This window comes from Bufo bufo, chromosome 2 (genome assembly GCF_905171765.1).
Source record: "Bufo bufo chromosome 2, aBufBuf1.1, whole genome shotgun sequence".
In the NCBI taxonomy this organism is placed as follows: Eukaryota; Metazoa; Chordata; class Amphibia; order Anura; family Bufonidae; genus Bufo; species Bufo bufo.
The window spans coordinates 507,681,715-507,702,922 of NC_053390.1; the positions used below are offsets into that span (position 1 = coordinate 507,681,715).

Sequence of the window (21,208 nt, forward strand, 5' to 3'; positions counted from 1 at the left end):
AGTCGGGAAGCCTCCGGATCAGTGTGCATCATACAGGCCGATTTCCCTCCTAAACACGGACGCGAAAATCTTGGCTAAAGTCCTGGCTAAGCGTCTTGGCGAGGTGATACTGTCTGTTATTGACCCGGACCAATCTGGTTTTATGCCCGGGAAGACGACTGATATAAATCTTAGGAGACTATTCACCAATTTGCAGGTTAGACACGATAATGCGGGTTCAAGAGTCTTGGCGTCCCTAGATAATGAGAAGGCCTTTGACTCTGTGGAGTGGAATTTTATTTGGGAGACAATGTTCCGTCTTGGTTTTCCTTCCTCTTTTGTCAAGTGGGTTCAATTGTTATACCAGACACCTATAGCACGGATTAGAGTGAATGGAGTCATATCCCGGCCCTTTAGGTTGCATAGAGGCACTAGACAGGGGTGCCCTTTGTCCCCATTGTTGTTCGCCCTGATAATGGAACCCTTGACACAATTAATCAATAACAGCTCTTTGATAGAGGGGTGGACGGTGGCGGGGATTCAGGAGAAGGTATCATTATACGCAGATGACCTGTTAGTCTACTTGGCGGACCCTGGCCCCTCCTTAGAAACCCTGCTAGATGTAGTGGATGGATATGGGAAATACTCGGGTTTACGGGTTAATTGGCCCAAGTCTAGTTTATGTGTAATAGACATGGATGAAGAGGTGGATATTTCCCCGATATCTCCCCTGAGAGTGGTAGATAAATTTCTCTACTTAGGGATATATATCCATAGGGACCCTAGACAGTTCTGTCAATTGAACTTGAGGCCCACCATGGAATACATCACGCGTAAGCTGGAAGCCTGGGAGAATCTTCCGCTGACCTTGGTGGGGAGAATTAATATCATCAAGATGGTGCTACTACCCAAACTTCTGTATATTTATAGAGCAGCCCCAGTGAGGATCCCTAAGTCACATTTTGATATTTTAGATAGATCCTTTTCCCGTTTCTTGTGGCTCCATCGGTCCCCCAGACTAGCGAGAAAGACGCTGAAGGCCTCCTACACTCAGGGGGGCTTGCAGCTACCAGATATGTATATTTATTATATAGCCACGCGCCTAATGTATGCATCTTGGTGGATTAGGGCGGATGCCAATAACCCTGCGGTGGTACTAGAGGCGGCGCTGGCTGGTTCATATGAAGCGCTAACTAATCTGGTATACAGGGGGGGGAAACCCGTAGGACTGGGGACGTATACGGACTCTATGGCAACAGTTAGCGAGGCCTGGGTGAGGTTTGTGGAGATACATACGGAAAGCCTGGAGGGTGGCACCTGGTCCCCTTATATCCCACTATGGCGTAACAAGCTTCTCCCAGAGCTCTTGCATCTCCCTGACTTTGAGTTCTGGCCTAGGAAGGGTCTTAAATATCTAACACAACTGTTTCAGGAAGGAACCTTCCGTTCCTTTGAGAGCCTGCGAGCTGAGTTCCAGTTACCCCAGACGAGTTTTTATCGCTTCCTCCAACTGAGACATGCCTGCGAGAAACAATTTAGAGCCCTATCCCTAAATTTAGAATGCGGCCCATTAGAGTCAATAGCTAGGAGGAAAATCCCTTGCAAACCTATCTCCTCCTTTTATGTTGAAATTGTTAAAATGCAGGAATCTCCTATTAAGCGTTCCTTTGCTAAATGGGCTGAGGATATTCCAGAATTGGAGGATTCTCATTTGGAGGAATGGCGTCTGAGATGGAGGTCGTCGGTTATAAGTGCGAGAGATCAGCTCATCCAAGTGAAGTGGATGCACAGAGTGTACTTGACCCCACTGCGTCTCTATCAGATGCGACAATTACCGAGTCCGGGTTGTGATAGATGTGGAGAGGCGAGGGGCTCTTTCTTCCATATGGTGTGGTTATGCCCGGTGATAAAGACATACTGGAAGGGAATTTGTAATTTTATCAATGTTAGGTTAGGGCTCCCAGGGATTTGTAATCCTGTAATATGCCTACTAGGGTTAGTTTCTGAAGTCACCCCTTCTAAATACAATAGAATACTGTTAAGACTGTTGATGTTTTATGGGAGGAAAAATATACTTTTGAACTGGAAACCGCCCAAGTGTCCTACAGTGGCCCAATGGGTACTCCTTATAAATAACGACCTGCAAATGTATAAATTGACATATGAGGCGAGGGGATTGTCTGACCGATTTGATGATATTTGGGGCCTTTGGGTCCAAGCTGAAGGCACGACTTGAGTCATTAACGGTGGCAAATGCATCACCCACTGTATGTATGTGTGAGTGTATGGGTGGAGCAAGTTCTAGAAGCCGCTTAGAGACAACAGTGACACTTTGTACTATAGCCATTTATATGTCTTTTATGGTCAAGATATACGTGAATAACGGACTTGCTGATGTGAGTGTTGTATCATGGAAGTTTGTTCTCTTCCTTGTTCTCCCCATGGGAGTGTTGTATTTTTTTATGCAAAATGTTAAATAAACACTATTAAAAAAAAACAGACCGAGGGTTGCTCTTTGTACTCACAGTTTGTAGTATACCCTGGGCAGGCGTACAGCAGTGATGGAGAGGCTGGCACGTAGATCCTCTGGGGCACTCTCTGGATGTAGGGACCAGGCCAGGTGATAGGTGAGGTGCCCTGAGTGTTGAAAGTTTAGCGTGCCTGTGGCAAGATCCCTTACAGTTCGTGACGCCAGTGCCGGTAACGGTGGCACACCGATTTGTTAGGAGGAATAATGGAGGTACACACGATTGTAGTGAACTAGAATTCCTCTTTACTTAACAGTTCAACTATATACAAGTTTCAGACAGTTCCATATGAAGTAGATTTGGTAACAGGCAGGCTTTACATAAATGGCAGGTAGAATCCTAGCAAGAAAACTCAGAGGGAATAAACTCACAGATCAGGCTGTACTTTCTGCAGAATCCTGTCTGACTTTCTCCAAGGCCCGAATGCCTAATAGCTGGCTTTATCCTTGGGTAGGGAAACCTTTCTCTGGTATAAATCCACTTGCTGTACAATACACTTCTGCCCTTCAGCTTTCTACTTGGCTGGACACAATTAGCACTGCTCTGTACTTTGCCTTGATGCAGGATAACTTCAGGAAGAAAACTTCTTCTCCTGGTCTAACTTCTGAGCTTCACTTGCTCAGGACTTCAGGCAGGCTAGACTGAGCTACATAGTCTCCTGGACTGAACTAACTCTTTCCTGTCTGGGCCTAACTATATATACTAGGGGGTTCCCTAGCTCCCTCTACAGCTTAGGAGGAGAAACTACACCCCTAACAGGCCTGGTACACAGGAAATAACATGAAAATATGCATTACAATGCAATACAAAACACAATAGCAATTTCCCACAGGAGGTGGGGGCAACATGTCCATTAGTAGTGCCCACCCTTACGTAGTGGGACACTACAACAGCATCTACACCAATACACTGCACATGGTTGTCTGTTTTTGAGTCATTGCAACCTGAGTGTATGTGTCCCAATAAAAAGAAAGACGGTCCAGCTTCACTGAAAAATACTTGAGGCTTTATTTAATCCCGTGCAGATAAAAACCAACATACAGCAATGCAGAAAATCGACCGGTTTCGGATCACTGTAGATGTGGATCCTTGGTCATGATCATGACTAAGGATCCACATCTACAGTGATCCGAAACCGGTCGATTTTCTGCATTGCTGTATGTTGGTTTTTATCTGCACGGGATTAAATAAAGCCTCAAGTATTTTTCAGTGAAGCTGGACCGTCTTTCTTTTTATTGGGATCCGTTGTGCGCCTAAGGTTCAGGGCGAGGTCCGGGCTCCTGGCATCCTGTGGATGAGCGCGACATCTCCTAGTGTTGCTCCAAAGTCTGAGTGTATGTGTGGACTAAATGTCATACCTTTGGTTTGTACTTGGAGAAAATAACAATGTGTCCAGCTAGGAAAACATGTGACATTAGCCCAGTGTCCCTCTTGCCAGGGAGTAGAGCTATAATATTCTGAGGGTCCTGATCTGTTTATCATGAGCCATGGGGCATCTGCCCACCTTGCGACAGGTAAGGACACTTCCCTGTCCTTATCTTTTCTGGATTTAACTCAGTATATGCTAGTGAGAAACAGAGTAGAGTTAGACAGGTCAATCAGTTCAGAAAGTTCCAGGGGTATTGCAACATAAGGCATACTGGCTGAGCTCACGAGACTGTGGGTACAGATCCAACAATCTCTGAGTTTCAGTCTCATTTAACCCCTGGACTCTAATTTTATAGTGCCGTCTCAGTGAATTGTCCCATTCATCACCCAGTGGCGTGAACACTGCTGATATGCCTACAGTCAAAGTTATAAGTAGGTGGACCCTCATGGTTTATTGTTCCAGGGTCGTCGGGACAGCCTTTACTCTTTTTTACAATGTGAGGTGTGGATCCAGGTAGGCCTCCCTTCAAGTTTCACAGAGGTCTGGGTAGTCAGCAACATCTGGTAAGGCCCCTTGTATCGTGGTTCGAGGGTGTTTCTGATGTGTTTCTTGACCACCACCCACTCTCCAGGTTTGAGAGTGTGGCTTCCCTCTAGGGAGTCAGGATCTGGAATGGAAGAGAAAACTTGTGCACGTATGCTAGACAATTGTTTACTCAGGGCAATCACATATTTTGCAACAGATTCATAATGTATTTGCAATTGCTGTGGGAAGTACTGCCCCAAACAAAATTTCATATGGAGTCAGTTTGTGTGGAGGCCTAGGGGTGTGTCTAACTGAAAATAGTGCTATTGGCAGGCATTGTACCCAACTGAGCCCTGTCTCCCTAGTCATTTTCAGCATCTTGGACTTCAGTACCCCGTTCAGTCGTTTGACTTTGTAGCTGCTTTGGGGTCTGTAGGGCGTGTGATAGGCTAAGTGTGACCCTACCATCTTCCAGACTTCTTGGGTTAAGCTAGCAGTGAATGCTGGGCCCTGATCACTCTCAATGACCTCAGGTACTCCGAACCTACAAACAGTTTCCTGCATTCGTTTCTTAGCAGTTGTTGTGGCTGTCTGATTTCGGATGGGGTAGGCTTCTGGCCACCCAGAGAACAAGTCTACCACTACTAGCACATATTGAAACCCTTGGCACATTGGCATCTGGATGTGGTCAATTTGAATCCGTTGGAACGGGTACTGGGCTTTGGGGAGACATTTGGTTGGTGTAGGCTCAGTTCTTGCCAGGTTGCACTGCGCACAGATGAGGCAAGACTGAGTATGCCTCACCAGGACAGGGGTTATCCCTGAGGCCACCCATATTTTGTCAATTAGTTCATTCATGATGGTCTTAGATTGGTAGGTGGGCCCATGAGCTATTGAAGCTGTCAGAGGATAGAGAGCTTGCGTGTGTTTGCGTGGGTTTCCTCCGGGTACTTCGGTTTCCTCCCACACTCCAAAGACATACTGATAGGGACCTCAGATTGTGAGCCCCATTGGGGACAGTTGGTTGCTAATGTCTGTAAAGCGCTGCGAAATATAGTAGCGCTATATAAGTGCATAAAATAAATAAATTTATCAGTGAGCAGTATTCACCGGTCTTATTCTCCAGTATATTTTGCAAATCAGACCACGTACATCTATAGGTTTGGTGCACTTGAGACAATTTCCTGTAAAATGGCATTGGGTGGGTCTCAGGGTCAGGCAGTAAATTTACTATGTGAATAACTGTTGTGGAGTGAAAGACACATATTTGGGCAGGCCCTGGGGACGTGTTAGTGCCAGGGCTTCCCTAAGGGTTTTGTAATTGCCCCTCTCTAGATCTTGCATGTTTCTTTGCAATGCAGTAATCTGAGACTGGCGGTGTTTGGGTTCTGTGCATCAGGACTACCCCCGCTCCATGGTGCCAATTGGGGAAGGGTGGGAGTCCTTGTGCCCGACACAGATTCTACTGCCTCGTCAGACTGCGTTTGATCGGTCTCTTCTGTTTGACCTCCCACCATTATGGGTGTGGGGGTCATGATCTAACGGGGAGTCATAAAAGTGCCATCGGGGTTTATTATCGGGTACAGCATAGAGATCACCGGGACACTAGGGGTGACATAGGAGTGATGGGGGTGGGGGTGTCCGGATCGAATGATTTAAAAGGTCCGTTCATGGGCATTGGCTGGGGACAAGATGGCGCTGTAACTAACACGGGGAGTGATGGGACGTGCCGGGGAGTAGTTACCAAGGTGTGGTTTTGTGGGTGGGGAGCACATATCACGGGAGGAGGGATTCTGTTGACCACATGTTTTGCAGGTCCACCCACCTGCTTTCTTCCCGGGGCCATTATAGGGCGGTGGCAAGTCATGTATCAATGCAACACCAGGTTTACAGAAATATCTGTCTTTTCTCATCAAAATTTTGTTCTCCCCCCCGTCTGTTCAAATTCTTTACTACAGTCCAACCGCACACGGACCATGTCTGTCAATTTATCATCCTCTTTTCTCATTCAACAACGTCTGCCACATACCAAAAGGTGGCACACTGCCCTGTTATGTTATACAGATGTAGCAGGGTTAGCACTCAAACTCTTAACTCAAATTTCTTAAATCATCATGTTATCTTGAAACAAAAGCCATTGAAAAGCAATTGAAGGTGTTTGCTTCTCTGGTCCGCCACGTACTGTTCGGGTGAACAGTAGCCCTTCGGGACACTTTCCTCATTTCCCATCTTCTGGATAGTGTTGATCACGAATATTCAAATTTTTATCGCGAATATAGGTACTTCGAAAATTCGCGAATATTTCGAATATAGTGATTTTTTTTTTTTAATCAGAACACATGATCCCTCCCTGCTTCTAGCTTGTGGGCCAATAAGAAGGCTGCAATATACTTGACTTTCAGAGTAGTGTTGTTTGCGAATTTTGCTCTATATTCTTTTTTTTTTCGAATATTCGCTATATTGCTATATATTCTTGTTTTAGCAATATAGCGAATATTCGAAAAAAAACGAATATAGAGCAATTTAGCTAATATAGTGCTATAATCTTTTTTTTTAGAGTTGTAATTTTTTTCCAATCTGAACTTCAGATGAGAAAAAAATTACAACTATTAGACAAAGAAGATTATAGCACTATATTAGCTAAATTGCTCTATATTCGTTTTTTTCGAATATTCGCTATATTGCTATATATTCTTGTTTTAGAATATTACGAATATTCGAAAAAACGAAGTTATAGCAATATAGCGAATATTCAAAAAAAAATAACGAATATAGAGCAATTTAGCTAATATAGTGCTATAATATTCTTTGTCTAAAAGTTGAAAAATTCGCAATAAAAATTCGAAAATTCAAAAATTCGAATACGAAAATTCGCATATTACACGATCATTACCTTGCCGATTTTTTGAGTAAAAAAAAATCGTAGAATATAATGAATATTCGAATTTGCGAATATTCTACGAATATTCTACGAAATATTCACGAAATATCGCGAATTCGAATATGACCCCAGCCGCTCATCACTACTTCTGGATCCTTCACCTTGTTCTGGACAACACAGAAACCCGATATAACACGTTGAGCCTAATGTCCCACACACTCTGGGTAGACACTGGCCGGTCTCCTCCCTTGTGTCGTCTCTCGGTCACAACACCGGGGTGACCGATTGACACAGGCACTTTAGAAGACCTTTGGGTTTCTATCAGTCTGTGTTTTCGTTACAAAGGGTCGCACATTAAAAACAATAAACCACAATACATCAAGGAAAAACCCTTGCGTACTGTCCCATCGTCTCTCGCACCTACTGGAGCCGTCTAAAGGCCTCTGTATAGAGTAATCACTGGACGTGAAGACCTTTGAGTCCCGGTCAGCACACTCTGGGCTACCGCGGACGGCTCTCCCCCTTCTGTGATCGTCCCCTTTATGGAGATTTGAGTCAGACGCCGGGCTGAACTCCGATACAGGCACATAGGAGAACTCCGTGTCTCAGTCAGTGATACTTGTCAACAGGGTCTTCACAACCTATAGGCACAACACAATACATCAAGACTTAACAAAAACAAATGGGGTTCTTACTTTCATGCCCTCGAGGACGTCCCAGACTGCTGTCGCACCCCTCCCTCAGACGAACACCGAGAGGCTACACCAGGGGACACTTTATAGGCAAGATGACTCAATTTTCCTACCTCGTATTACGGGTCGCAATCCCAGTGTCCGTTAGTGTGCCTCTCCTCGTCTAGTCTCCGGGGGTACGGGAACAAAGGGTCCAATCCTCGAGCCCCACGTTGGGCGCCAAATTTGTTCTGCTTCTGGCCAATCTGCCAGTTCGGTTGATGTACTGCTCCAAATTAATTAATGTTAAAGTATATGTATACTGAGAGATCAATACTGAGACAACACACAGCTGGGTTATAACAGGATCTCTGGTTTATTGCGGAACAGTAGACAGTATATAGGACAGAAAGGAGTGGGGGGTGTAAGGTGGCGTGTATCTTTTCTATTGGCTATAAACTCTGTCACATCGATGACAAGAGGAAGTCCCCCGCCTCCCCCCTTGCTGGTGGGTGAAGCTGTTACTTCTTCTTTCTTTGAAGCTGCTTGCTTGAGCTGAACGGAAACCGTCTTGTGACACATGATAAAGCAAAGAGCAAGATTCTTGTTATAGGCTTTGGCTGGGTACCTGGCCGCCATTTTAACTACAGTATAGTTCTCAACAAGCAAGTGTCCATTTTGTATGAATAGTCCATAACACCATGACAACCACTCTGTCACGGCCTATGGTGTGCTTAGTGACATTTCCTTCACTTGGTTGCCCGTGACTACGTTTGGTGTCGTATGCATGTGGTCGCAGTGTCTCGGCCTTCTGGCTGATCCCCAGGACATGGTTGCCACGCATGCCGTTGCCCGTGGCAACAGGTGAAGTGTGTGTTTATGTGTGTACTTCCCCTTTAAGTGTCCGTCTTCCCTTGCCTTGTGTTGGAAGGGTTAACTTCCTTCCTAGTGTGTGTGCACTGGGTGTGTCTGTGTCTACATGGGCTATAAAGCCTCAGTTAAGATCAGTAGTCTGAGGGGTACTTCAGCCATGGCTAGCTGGAGGCATCCTCCCGTGATATACCATCTGCCTGTGGGGGCCACCCTTGTGGTCATAGCTTTATGTTACAAGATGTTATGAAGATGTTTGTTTGGTCTTTATTCTTTGCAGCTTATGGTCCTGGGTTCCTGTGTGATGTGTGGTGTGTGCTGTGTCCGTTTGTGTTGTTGTGGACAGCAGCACTTGCACATGGGTTCCAGGCTTTGTGTCTGTGGCAGGTGAATGTTGTGTTTGTGGCATGTACCTGCCATTGCCATAAGTTGTATATGTTCCCCCTTCCATGCAGCTTGGCCAGTGAGACTCCTGTTCCTCCATATCCAGAAGGAACAGGTCGTCTTACCCTGCTCTTAGTTTAGGGCCACCCTGAGGGCTAGCAGGGACTTCAAGGTTCCGGAGCATGAGCCCTCCTACCATCAAGGTCGGCTCATGCAGCTCAGGGTCAGATTAGGGATGCGATAGGAGGTGACCTGCTCCCTAATTCTGTGGTCCTGGCCAAGTAGCGACCTACCATCTCCGGGCATCGCACGGCTGAGGGTTTTCCCCATCCTCAGCCATGACACACTCCCATAGAAACATAGAATGTGTCGGCAGATAAGAACCATTTGGCCCATCTAGTCTGCCCAATATACTGAATACTATGGATAGCCCCCGGCCCTATCTTATATGAAGGATGGCCTTATGCCTATCCCATGCATGCTTAAACCCCTTCACTGACCCATTCTCCTCTCCATGCTTTTAGTTGCTGCACAAGCTGCTGCCTGCCCACCAGATCTGCAGTCGGGTGAGTAAAGAGGCTAAAAGGATAAACATTACACTGGACAGCATTTTTTAGCATTGATAAACATTTTTCCAGTTTTTTGACTTTTTCAAATTTCAAAGCCAGTACCTGTTGAAAGCACTATTTGCACCTGCTCCCATTTCAGCTACCTGACTCTCTTCACTAGACCTCTGGTACCTTTCCTGTAAAATATTGGAGGGACAGGGTCACATGCAGTGGTTTAGCCAATAAAGGGTGTTAGCAGGGATGTGTCCCTAAATGGCATGTCACCACTGGTTCATGTGCCACTTAGGCACGTTACGACTGAGGCCAGTCATTGGCTGCCACAGTGCAGTGATGCCATCAGTTAGGAAGTTTATAGGATGGGGCCAGAAGATCGCAGAAGGCAGCCAGGTGGCCAGAAGGGAGTGGCAGAGAGCAAGTGAGTATGTTTTTTCAAAGGGTGCAATAAATTTTCAAAAAGCTGGAAAAAACCCTTTAAATCCAGATATTAGGCTGTATCATACAGCTGACATGTGCCGTTAGTGACCAGGATCAGCAATGACTCCGTTCCCAGTCATTTAACCCATCAGATGCCACTGTCAATAGCAACACCAGCATCTGTGTTGTTCGACAGAGGGAGGAATCTCTTCTGTCCTCCGATTAGGGCCCCCAGCAGCGAGATTATGGTGCTCTGATCAGTTTTTATGCCAGACTGGGGCATTGTGAAGGCTCCCAAGCCTTTCACAGCAAACTGCCTGCAGAGCTGTGTTTGGGTCCTGTCATAATCCCATAGACTGCAATAGTATTCTAAATAAACTAAAATATAATCACCCCTTTTCCAATTTTACATATAAAAATAAATAATATTAAATTTGACACATCCAGAAATGGCTGAACTATTAAAATATAAAATGTGTTTCTTGCTTGGCAAATACTGTAATGAGTTAAAAATATAAATGCAAGATTTGCCATTTTTTTGGTCACCTTGTCCCCCTCAAAAAAGGTCATGAAAAGTTATCAAAAAGTCATACACACCACAAAATGGCATCACTAAAATCTACAGTTCGCCCCACAAAAAACAAGCCCTCGTCGAGCTCTACAGAAGCAAATATAAAAAAAAGCTATGGCTGACAGAAAATGGCAATGCAACAATTTTTTTTTTTTTTCAAAGGTTTTTTTTAAAAGTAGTAATCGTACTGACCTACAGAATAAGATTGGTGTGTCACTTTTAGTGCTTGAATGGGTCCACGATCCGTCCGTTCCGCAAAAAAATAGAGCAAGTTGTGGTGCGGAGGCACGGAACGGAACCCCACGGAAGCACTCTGTAGTGCTTCCATTTGGTACCGTTCCGTGCTTCAGTTCCGCACCACATCTCCGGATTTGCGGACCCATTCGAATCGAATTTCATGTTGAAGTTCGGCTAAGCCGAATTGAATTTTTCTAAACTTTGCTCATCTCTAGTTATTATGTATTTTAGACACTTTTTGCACATTTCTCAACAATGGGTGTGACTTAGTGGGAATGTGACTTAGCTGAAAATGGTTTTTCACCATGTGCACCACACCAATTAGACAAAAGTCATCTAGCATGAGCCACTGTGATAAACCTGGTGTATCTTTAGACTGTCTAGTCAAAGCTTACACAGTGTAAATATTACACAGAATTAGTAAATTTTTTTAGAATCATACTGAAAAATCTTTTCTGTGCAATATTTGCAGCACATCTCCCCCAAGAGCTATAGAAACAATGAAGCACGGAACACTGAGTAAGGGCTCCTCAGGCCTCTTTCACACGAGCGTGTCCGGATGCGTTGCGGCAAACCCGCGCAAGTAGGTACGCAATTGCAGTCAGTTTTGACTGCGATTGCGTTCCGTTGTTCAGTTTTTATCGCGCGGGTGCATTGCGTTTTGCACGCGCGTGATAAAAAACTGAATGTGGTACCCAGACCCGAACTTCTTCACAGAAGTTCAGGTTTGGGTTCAAGGTTGTGTAGATTGTATTATTTCCCGCCATGATGGTGATGGATCATGTGATGCACCATGTGATGAGCGTAGTGACGTCATCAAAGGTCCTTTTCCTCACAGATGAAGACACAAGTGGATTAAGGCGAGTTAAATTATTGTTATTATTTTTTTAACCCCTCCAGCCCTATTTTACTTAGCATTCTGTATTCAGAATGCTATTATTTTCCCTTATAACCATGTTATAAGGGAAAATAATAATGATCGGGTCCCCATCCCGATCGTCTCCTAGCAACCGCATTTGCGGACCGCAATACACGGGTACCGTTCCATGGCCATTCCGCATCATGGATGCGGACCCATTCATTTCAATGGGTCCGCAAATCCGGAGATGTAGAATGGTGAGGAACGGAAGAACGGAACACTACGGAAGTACTACGAAGTGCTTTCTGGTGTTCCGTTCCGTGCTTCCAAACTGCAAAAAGATAGAACTTGCTCTATCTTATTGCGGAACGAAAGGATCGCGGACCCATTCAAGTGAATGGGTCTGCGATCCCCATGCCCCTGCCCCATGGACAGTGCTCATGCATTGCGGACCGCAATTTGCGGTCCACAGCACGGGCACGGCCTTCACATGTTCATGTGAACGAGCCTTAAGGCTTCAGTTACACGTCCGAGGAACGCGGTCCGTGAGATACCGGACTGGCATCCTGCTTAGTGCAGGAGCGCACGGCTTCATTGGTTGCTATGAAGCCGTGCACTTCGTGCCGCTGCTGCTGTACAGTAATCCACTCCTATAGATCATACGAGTGTATTACTGTACTGCGGCGGCGGCACAAAGCGCACAGCGTCATAGCAACCAATGAAGCCGTGCGCTCCTGCACTAAGTAGGATGCCAGTCCGATATCTCACGTACCATGTTCCACGGACGTGTGAATTCAGCCTTAGGCTAAGTTCACACAAATGTGTGTGATCCGTGGCATTCACTTCAATGGGTCCGCAAATCCGGAATAGCGGAACGGCCGCACGGAACGAGACCCCTCGGAAGCACTATGGAGTGCTTCCGTGGGGTTGCGTCCCGTACTTCCGTTCTGCAAAAAGATAGAACATGTCCTATCTTTTTGCGGAACGGGCGGATCGCGGACCCATTAAAGTTAATGGGTCCGCGATCCGATGCGGCTGACTTACGGCCGGCGATCGTGCATTGCGGCCCGCAATTTGCGGGCCGCAGCACGGGCACGAGTCACACACGTTCGTGTGAACTCGGCCTTAGACTTTTTATTTTACTGACAAGTCCTTCTTCCCAATTTTTTTAGATTTTGGCCTGGGTACTAAAATAGTCACATACTGCATCCCTTATGCTTTCAGCCTGAAAATCTTTAGGACAAGATTGACAAACAGATTGAGGCAAGACAGGCAGGTCCATAGTTTCTACTCCTTCTAACCAACAAGCATCAAATCTCTGCTCTAAAGTTTCGCACAAGTTATGTAGCACACAACAGGCTAGTGCTACAGTGGGCACCATCTTATAGTCAGATGGTGCTAGTAAGCACTGCCATCTTGCACGCAACCGCAAGAGTGCAATTTCTGCCACACTTAGTGCACGCTGAAGGTGAAGATTATATTGTTCCTCTCTCAAACTGAGTCCACCAGCTTTTGAGTAGGGTGTGAGTAGCCAGCTCTGTAATGGGTAGCTAGAATTAGCTAACAAGAAATAATTATGTGCTTTGCCTAAGAAAGGATAATTTGGTGCAGTTTGGAGTCTTCTTTCCTGAGCTAGTTCCCAGAGAGTAGAATTTTCCAAGATGGTAGCACTGCTCATATTGTCAGGATAGCAAGCACAGGCTTCCCAAAGCAACCCATGTCCATCTACTACTGCATGCAGTACCAAAGCACGAGTGCTATCCCTTCTTGAATTGGAAGATAAAGGAATGGCAAATGATCCTAGTGCTCCGACACAATGTGGGAATCCCCAACGAGAGTTAAAGATGCGTGCTGTGTCCTTTAGGGACTGGCAGTCTGGTGGATGGAGATGTATAGGCTTCAGGATTGTTACTATGGCTTGGCATACCTTAAGAAAAAACAAAAATAAGCATAACTTAATATTATACAAAAGCACTAGATTGAAAATGAAATTACATAAATGGGGTTTTCTACCACCAGGAACCCCTTTTGATATTGCCAGATAGGGTGCAGGGTTAAAAATAAATACTGTCAGTAATGCTCCAGTTCCAGCGCCGAGCTCCCTTCTCCTCCGATTCCGGTCCCCACTGGCATGTCTACATGCACGTACCACTTGGAAAATAATAAGTGGTCGCAGTGGTGATTGATGCAGACACAGTACATGACCACTGTCAGTTTTTTCGCCTGGCAATATCAAAAGGGATTCCCAGTCTTGGAGAACACCTTTAAAACAATTCAACATAGAGTAAAATGTGCTTCTTGAGCTCACCTCCTTCAAACACCTATTTACAACATTTCGACAATCTCTAAAATTTTGGTTCAATGATGGGCATCTGTTTTTGCTTGACAGTCTCCACAATGCTATGCCCACCTTCTCCTCAGGTGTAATACCAGGACGATTCAGACTGTTTCGCAGCCGGTCACACAAATAAATAAAAGTATCTTTGGACATGCGGAATCTTTCCAGAAAATCACCCGGCTTGAATTTTTTCAGAAAAGGAAAGTGACTAGAATGGATGGCTCTGTATTGTCTCATGTGCCTTTCCCTCAGCAACAACAGCTAGAATAACAAAAAGAGTATTTTATTGTATATAATTGATAAAATATTGACAAATACATTAATTAGGCGATGCATATTAAAAGGGGTTATCCAAGACTATAGAAAGCACCCCCCATATGCCGGGCCCCTCACAATGAATATACTTACCTGGCTCTCCGCGCCGCTCCTGGACCCCCACCGCCGCTGCTGCTACTCCCCATGCTCGGATGAAAACATCCGGTGTCGGGGGGCAGCAGCCAATGACAGGAGGGGACGGGGACGAGCCTCCTTAGCATTGCGGGTGACGCTAGGGAGGCTCGTCCCCTTCACCGCCTGCCATTGGCTGCTCACCCCGACACCAGATGTTTTCATCCGCGCACCACCCTTTTAATCATACTGGGTAGGGAGAAGCCAGAGGAGAAGAGTCTGGTGGACACTTCCCCCAAACATGGCACTTAAAAGGAAAGTCTCATGAAGACAGCCTCTGTCCATATAATTTACTAGAGCATATAGATGTTATAGTGACGGGTCCTGTAACCGCTTCCTCTATTCTAGTCAACTCAAGCTGTTTATCCATTTCAGGGTAGCTTCCCCCAGCAAAATCAGCTGATTGTGGTGGAACTCCATTGGGGTTGCTTCTGATGAGACAACTCCTTTAACACTGATTGTACGCAAGTGGTAAAACTATGATTTATCTTTTGAGTAAAACATAGTTAAACTGAATCGGGGTACTGTCTTAAAAACATGCTGCCTGCAGATAGTGTAGCATAGTCTTGCTGACAGGTTTTCTTTAAAGGTCCTGGGCCCCAATGCAACATATTTAACAAGGCCCACAACTGACCATGTGCAATTTATAATGGTGGTGTCTCCTTAGGGTACTTTCACACTAGCGTTATTCTTTTCCAGTATAGAGTTCTGTCCTAGGGGCTCAATACCAGAAAAAAACTGATCAGTTTTATCCCTGTGCATTCTGAATGGAGAGTAATCCGTTCAGGATGCATCAGTTCAGTCCCAGCATGCTGTATTTTTCTCTCTGGCCAAAAATCCTGAACACTTGCCGGAATGCCGGATCCAGCATTAATTTCTATTGAAATGTATTAGTGCCAGATCCGGCATTAAAATTGCCGCATTCACGGATCCGTTCTTCCGGTCCGCGCATGCTACCCCTGCATCCCTTATGGCTATACATCTGCTGTATGGAAATTGTATGGTGTTAAGAAATATCATAGTGGTAAATTTTGAGTGTGACTAATCAATTCAAAAGAGTGTGAAAATGTTGTAGTGCATGTGATGGTGTCACAGGGGTGATGTGATGATTGTAGGGGCCCCTATAGTGACTTCCAGAGGGCAGGTCCCTGGAAAAAGAGAATACAAACCGGCCTGCCTCTGTACATAGAAGTCATCTCAGCCACCCGATACATCTGTAATAATAAACTGGGTAGTCTGCTAAATAATTTTCTTTTTTATATGAACATAGGCTGGTTGCAGTGTTGTATGCTGCCTATATGTAGTGCAGTCAGTCTACTGTCACTTGTGTAGGGGGTGGGGAGCTAGGGGCCCACCTTGCTCAGTTGCCCACTGCAAGATTCACCTGTTCCCCTGTGGGTAAGTCCGAGTTTGACTGGGGCTATAGAGGATGCCATGGTAATCTCACTGTGATGACATACTATAGTCTGATAGCTCTACTGCAGACGTCCAGTGCATGTAATGATGTCACAGAGATGATGAGGTCATAGGGTGATGACATCAGGATGGACAATGACCTTCTTATTACCTGACATGGGCCCTTTAATATAAGTGCCATGACAAACAGTTGGTAAATAGTAAAGAAGGCTGCTCCTGAGAGCAGCTGTGACTTAACCCCATTCGTTTTTTTTCCCGTTTTCCCGGCCATAACTTTTTTTATTTCTCCGTTCACATAGCTTGATTTTTGCGGGATAAATGTATACTTTTTAATGCCACCATTTAAGGCCTCTTTCACACGACCGTATGGCTTTTTCAGTGTTTTGCGGTCCGTTTTAAACGGATCCGTTGTTCCGTTTTTTGTTTCCGTTGTGTTTCCGTTTCGTTTTTCCGTATGGCATATACAGTATACAGTAATTTCATCGAAAAAATTGGGCTGGGCATAACATTTTCAATAGATGGTTCCGCAAAAAACGGAATGGATACAGAAGACATACGGATGCATTTCCATATGCATTCCGTTTTTTTGCGGACCCATAGACTTTAATGGAGCCACGGAACGTGATTTGCGGCCAAATATAGGACATGTTCTATCTTTCAACGGAACGGAAAAACGGAAATACGGAAACGGAATGCATACGGAGTACATTCCGTTTTTTTTGCGGAACCATTGAAATGAATGGTTCCGTATACGGAACGCAAAAAACGGCCCGCAAAACGGAAAAAAAAAAACGGTTGTGTGAAAGAGGCCTAATATGACATACAATGTAGTGGAAGGCGTGGAAAAAAAATTCTAATGGGGTGTAATAGAAAAAAAAAAATATTATGCCACAGTTTTATGGGTTTTGTCCCTACGGCATTCTTTTTGTGTTTTAATACTGAATAAAAAGTTTTTTACATCACCATATTCTGACCACCATATCTTTTTTATACTTGTATCAACTGAGCTGTGTGGGGGCTCATTTTTTGCAGGACAATCTGTAGTTTTTATTGATACCATTATTGCGATGTGTGTGAATTTATGATCACATTTTATTCAATTTTTTGGGGTAAGAGAAACAATGAAAAAAATGGTGAATCAGCCATTTTGATATTTTTTTTATGTAAAGCTATTCGACATATGGGATACACATTTTTAGATTTTAATAGTATGGCTATTTTCAAAACACAGCGATGTCCATGATGTTTACATTATTTTTCTAAAAATTAGTGTACTGTGTAAAAACTTGTGTATTAAAATGTAACACTACACTCATCATGCTATGACAGCCAACCAGGGTCCTTTTTTGCATGGACATAGGCCGGCCTTTTTTTCCTATTGTGTGCAAGTACGGCCAATGCCTATCCTTGTCCGCAAATGTGAAAAAAATAGGACATGCAGTATTTTTTTTTGCTGAAGGCAAACACTGATAAGGGACGTGGAACACAAACGGATGAACTATCAGCATTTTTTTGCTGACCCATTGAAATGAATGGGTTCCCATCCTATCCGCCAAAAAAACGGAACGGAGGCTGAGAAAAACAACTGTCGTGTGCATGACTACAATCTGCATTTTTGCCAGCCACAGACATTAGCCACGGGCCTTTGCTGTTTAAAATAGGAGAGAGCCACCGGTTATGCGAGCGGACGTCATGTTTAAAGAAACCTCCCAGCGTCTAAGGGTTAAAGGGGTTGTCTCACTTCAGCAAATAGCATTTATCATGTAGAGAAAGTTAACACAAGGCACGAACTAATGTATTGTGATTGTATTGCCTCCTCTGCTGGCTTCATTCATTTTCCCATCACATTATACACCGCTCATATCCAGGGGTTACAACCACCCTAAAATCCAGCAGTACTGGCCGTACTTGCACACAATAGGAAAAAAAGGCCGGCCTATGTCCATGCAAAAAAGGACCCTGGCTGGCTGTCCTAGCATGATGAGTGTAGTGTTACATTTTAATACACAGGTTTTTACACAGTACACTACAGTTCTAACAATATAAAACATGCATATTTAGGGTGTGGATATACTCGTGTATTTACCATCATAATTTGCTGCTGGCTGTGCAGATGATATGTCCTGAGCCTATACTTCCTCCTCCTTCGACTTTCAGATTTGCTGTGTTGCATTGCATTTTGCAACCCATTTCTCCGAGTTGTTTTAATAAAAAAATGCATGAGAAGCAGGAGATGAGTGTCTTCATCTAGAGCCATTTGTGAACTATGCCTTTTGCGTTCTATTCGTGTGTACTAGTCTTTTTCATTAGACAATGGCCCTCTTAAACCCTCCTCTCGGTGATTCTCCACCTACTCTGCCTTTGGTTTCAATATGACAGGAGAATAGGGCTGTGAGAATATATAAGAGATCTGCTGCCCTCTACTGCTCTACCGAAATATATATTCTGAGAGTGAACAAGAAGACAAAAAAACTTTAAAGGGAACCTGTCACCTCCAAAAGTGATATAAAACTGCCAGCATTACCTTATAGCAGCCCCCAGTCTGTTACTGATCATGTGTGTGAGCCAGAAATTCGATAATCTATACCTTTTTTTAATCTCCATGAGCGCTCTGTTTCCTGTGAGCTTGACGTCAAGGGGGCAGTGGCTTCCTTGCTTCAAATCAAGCAAAGCCCGCCTCTTACCCGTCCCCTCTTGACTGTCATTTACATATTTTCTATTCCTTGGGATCGCGCAAGTATGACGCCTGCGCAGTGCGGCCCTTGTGACTGCACCGTCTCAGGCTCCCGCAGTCAGCCGGGCATAATTTTCTTGGGCTTCTAGAACGTTTCTGGCCCAGACTAACAATTATAAATTACTACCTGAGTTTCTGGTGGGGGTCAGGGGCGAAGCGTGACCACTGGCTTGAGTTTTCCTGCTCCTGCAGCCAGTAATCACGCTCGCTCTGTGAATATACCTCGCTGGCGCGGGCGCGCACGCTGATTCTTACCACCACGCGCGTGCACACGCCGAATCTAGCCGGCGCATGCGCAGTGAGAAAATTATGCTGACTGCGGGAGCCCGAGACGGTGCAGTCACCAGGGCCACACTGCGCAGGCGTCATACTTGCGCGATCCCAAGGAATAGAAAATATGTAAATGACAGTCAAGAGGGGACGGGGAAGAGGCGGGCTTTGCTTGATTTGAAGCAAGGAAGCCGCTGCCCCCTTGACGTCAAGCTCACAGGAAACAGAGCGCTCATGGAGATTAAAAAAAGGTTTTTCTCAAGTATAGATTATCGAATTTCTGGCTTACACACATGATCAGTAACAGACTGGGGGCTGCTATAAGATAATGCTGGCAGTTTTATATCACTTTTGGAGGCGACAGGTTCCCTTTAACTAGTTTACAATGGTGGAAGATAATCAAACTTTATTAATCGGAGTGTCTCATGTGCCTCCAAACCATTCCAGATCCAGCGGATAGTCCTTGTTTTCGGAGGCTGTCCTGCAGTCCTAGAAGGGCTGTGGCATGTCCTGATTTTAACTGTATCTGCATTCTGTGAGTGAAGACACAGCTGAATACAATTGTAATGCAGAGAGCTCAGCTATTTGATGGCCTGTGGAGAGAGCACAAGATGAGAGTACAAGCCAGAGAATGAGGTCCTCAATTTATAAGTGGAAAGGGGCTAGGTGAGTATTATTTTTTTATTTTATTCAAAGGGGTTTTCTGAGTGTTTTATACTGATGACAAAACCTCAGGATAGGTCATCAGTATCTAATCAGTTGAGATCTGACCCCAAGCACTCCCGCCAATCAGCTGCTAGAAGCAGTGGCGACTCTAGGAACAATATATATACGGTAGGGGGGCACATAAGATACCACAGTCAAAAATGGGGGGGGGGCACTAATAATTTTCACCACTTAATCATACTACTGAAGAAAACGAAATAAGTATATATAAATAAGATTACAAAATACGAGAGTATTGCAGTATGCAGGGATACCTTTTTAATGTACTAACCTAATACTTAAAAGACAGGCTTTAAAGGGAACCTGTCACCGGGATTTTGGGTACAGAGCTGAGGACATGGGTTGCTAGATGGCCACTAGCACATCCGCAATATCCAGTCCCCATAGCTCTGTGTGCTTTTATTGTGTAAAAAAAACAATTTGATACATATGCAAATTAACCTGAGATGAGTCCTGTATGTGAGATGAGTCAGGGACAGGACTCATCTCAGATTAATTTGCATATGTGTCAAATAGTTGTTTTTTTTACACAATAAAAGCACACAGAGCTATGGGGACTGGGTATTGCGGATGTGCTAGCCGCCATCTAGCAACCCATGTCCTCAGCTCTATACACAAAATCCCGGTGACAGGTTCCCTTTAAAGAGTTTTCCTTTTTTCCTCGGTATTGCTTCAGACCTGAGAAAGAGAGAAACACTCTCCAAAACTTTTCTTTATAGTTTAAAGCAGTTTCAGCAAACACCAGGGCTGTGTAAATAATGCCATATGTTAAACATGACACTAAAGAAGACCAATGAACAGACGCTCACAGGCTTATTCATATAAGGCCTCATGCACACGACCGTTGTTTGGGTCCGCATCCGAGCCGCAGTTTTTGCGGCTCAAGTGCAGACCCATTCACTTCAATGGGGCCGCAAAAGATGATTTTTCAAATCAGCTATGTTGTCCTATATTGTTCACTTCTTCTGACTTCTCCAAACTCTTCACCCTTTTGTGAAATAACCCTGTGGGTGTTGTTGGTGTGTGCAACTACCGTAATACTACTTATTTTGCTTGTAACGCAGAATGCGGCGGTCAGGGGGTGCGTGTAACTCAGGGTGCGCTGGTCAGGGGTGCTTGTAACGCAGGGTGCGCTGGTCAGGGGTGCATGTAACGCAGGGGGCGCTAGTCAGGGGTGCATGTAACGCAGGGGGCGCTAGTCAGGGGTGCATGTAACGCAGGGGGCGCTAGTCAGGGGTGCATGTAACGCAGGGGGCGCTAGTCAGGGGTGCATGTAACGCAGGGGGCGCTAGTCAGGGGTGCATGTAACGCAGGGGGCGCTAGTCAGGGGTGCATGTAACGCAGGGGGCGCTAGTCAGGGGTGCATGTAACGCAGGGGGCGCTAGTCAGGGGTGCATGTAACGCAGGGGGCGCTAGTCAG

The 21,208-nt window shown here is 45.1% G+C and overlaps 1 protein-coding gene across 1 annotated transcript; it reads right to left on the reverse strand.

The window, feature by feature from the left end:
* Nucleotides 1–13,015: 13,015 nt before the first annotated feature.
* Nucleotides 13,016–18,356, reverse strand: LOC120991645 (protein ALP1-like). Its single transcript, XM_040420440.1, has 3 exons — nt 18,145–18,356; nt 14,166–14,456; nt 13,016–13,784 (listed from the first exon to the last, which is right to left on the reverse strand). The coding sequence occupies exons 1-3, from the start codon at nt 18,313–18,315 to the stop codon at nt 13,026–13,028; spliced, it is 1,221 nt and encodes a 406-aa protein (XP_040276374.1). The 5' UTR covers nt 18,316–18,356; the 3' UTR covers nt 13,016–13,025.
* Nucleotides 18,357–21,208: the final 2,852 nt, after the last annotated feature.

Bases quoted from the DNA above. Each gene is read 5' to 3' on its own strand.
- LOC120991645 (XM_040420440.1), bottom strand. From the start codon at position 18,315: ATGGCTCTAGATGAAGACACTCATCTCCTGCTTCTCATGCATTTTTTT. The intron at 14,457-18,144 runs GTAAATACACGA...TTGTTATTCTAG, and splicing joins GCCAGCAGCAAATTATGATG to CTGTTGTTGCTGAGGGAAAG. The intron at 13,785-14,165 runs GTGAGCTCAAGA...TTTTTTCTTAAG, and splicing joins TAAATAGGTGTTTGAAGGAG to GTATGCCAAGCCATAGTAAC.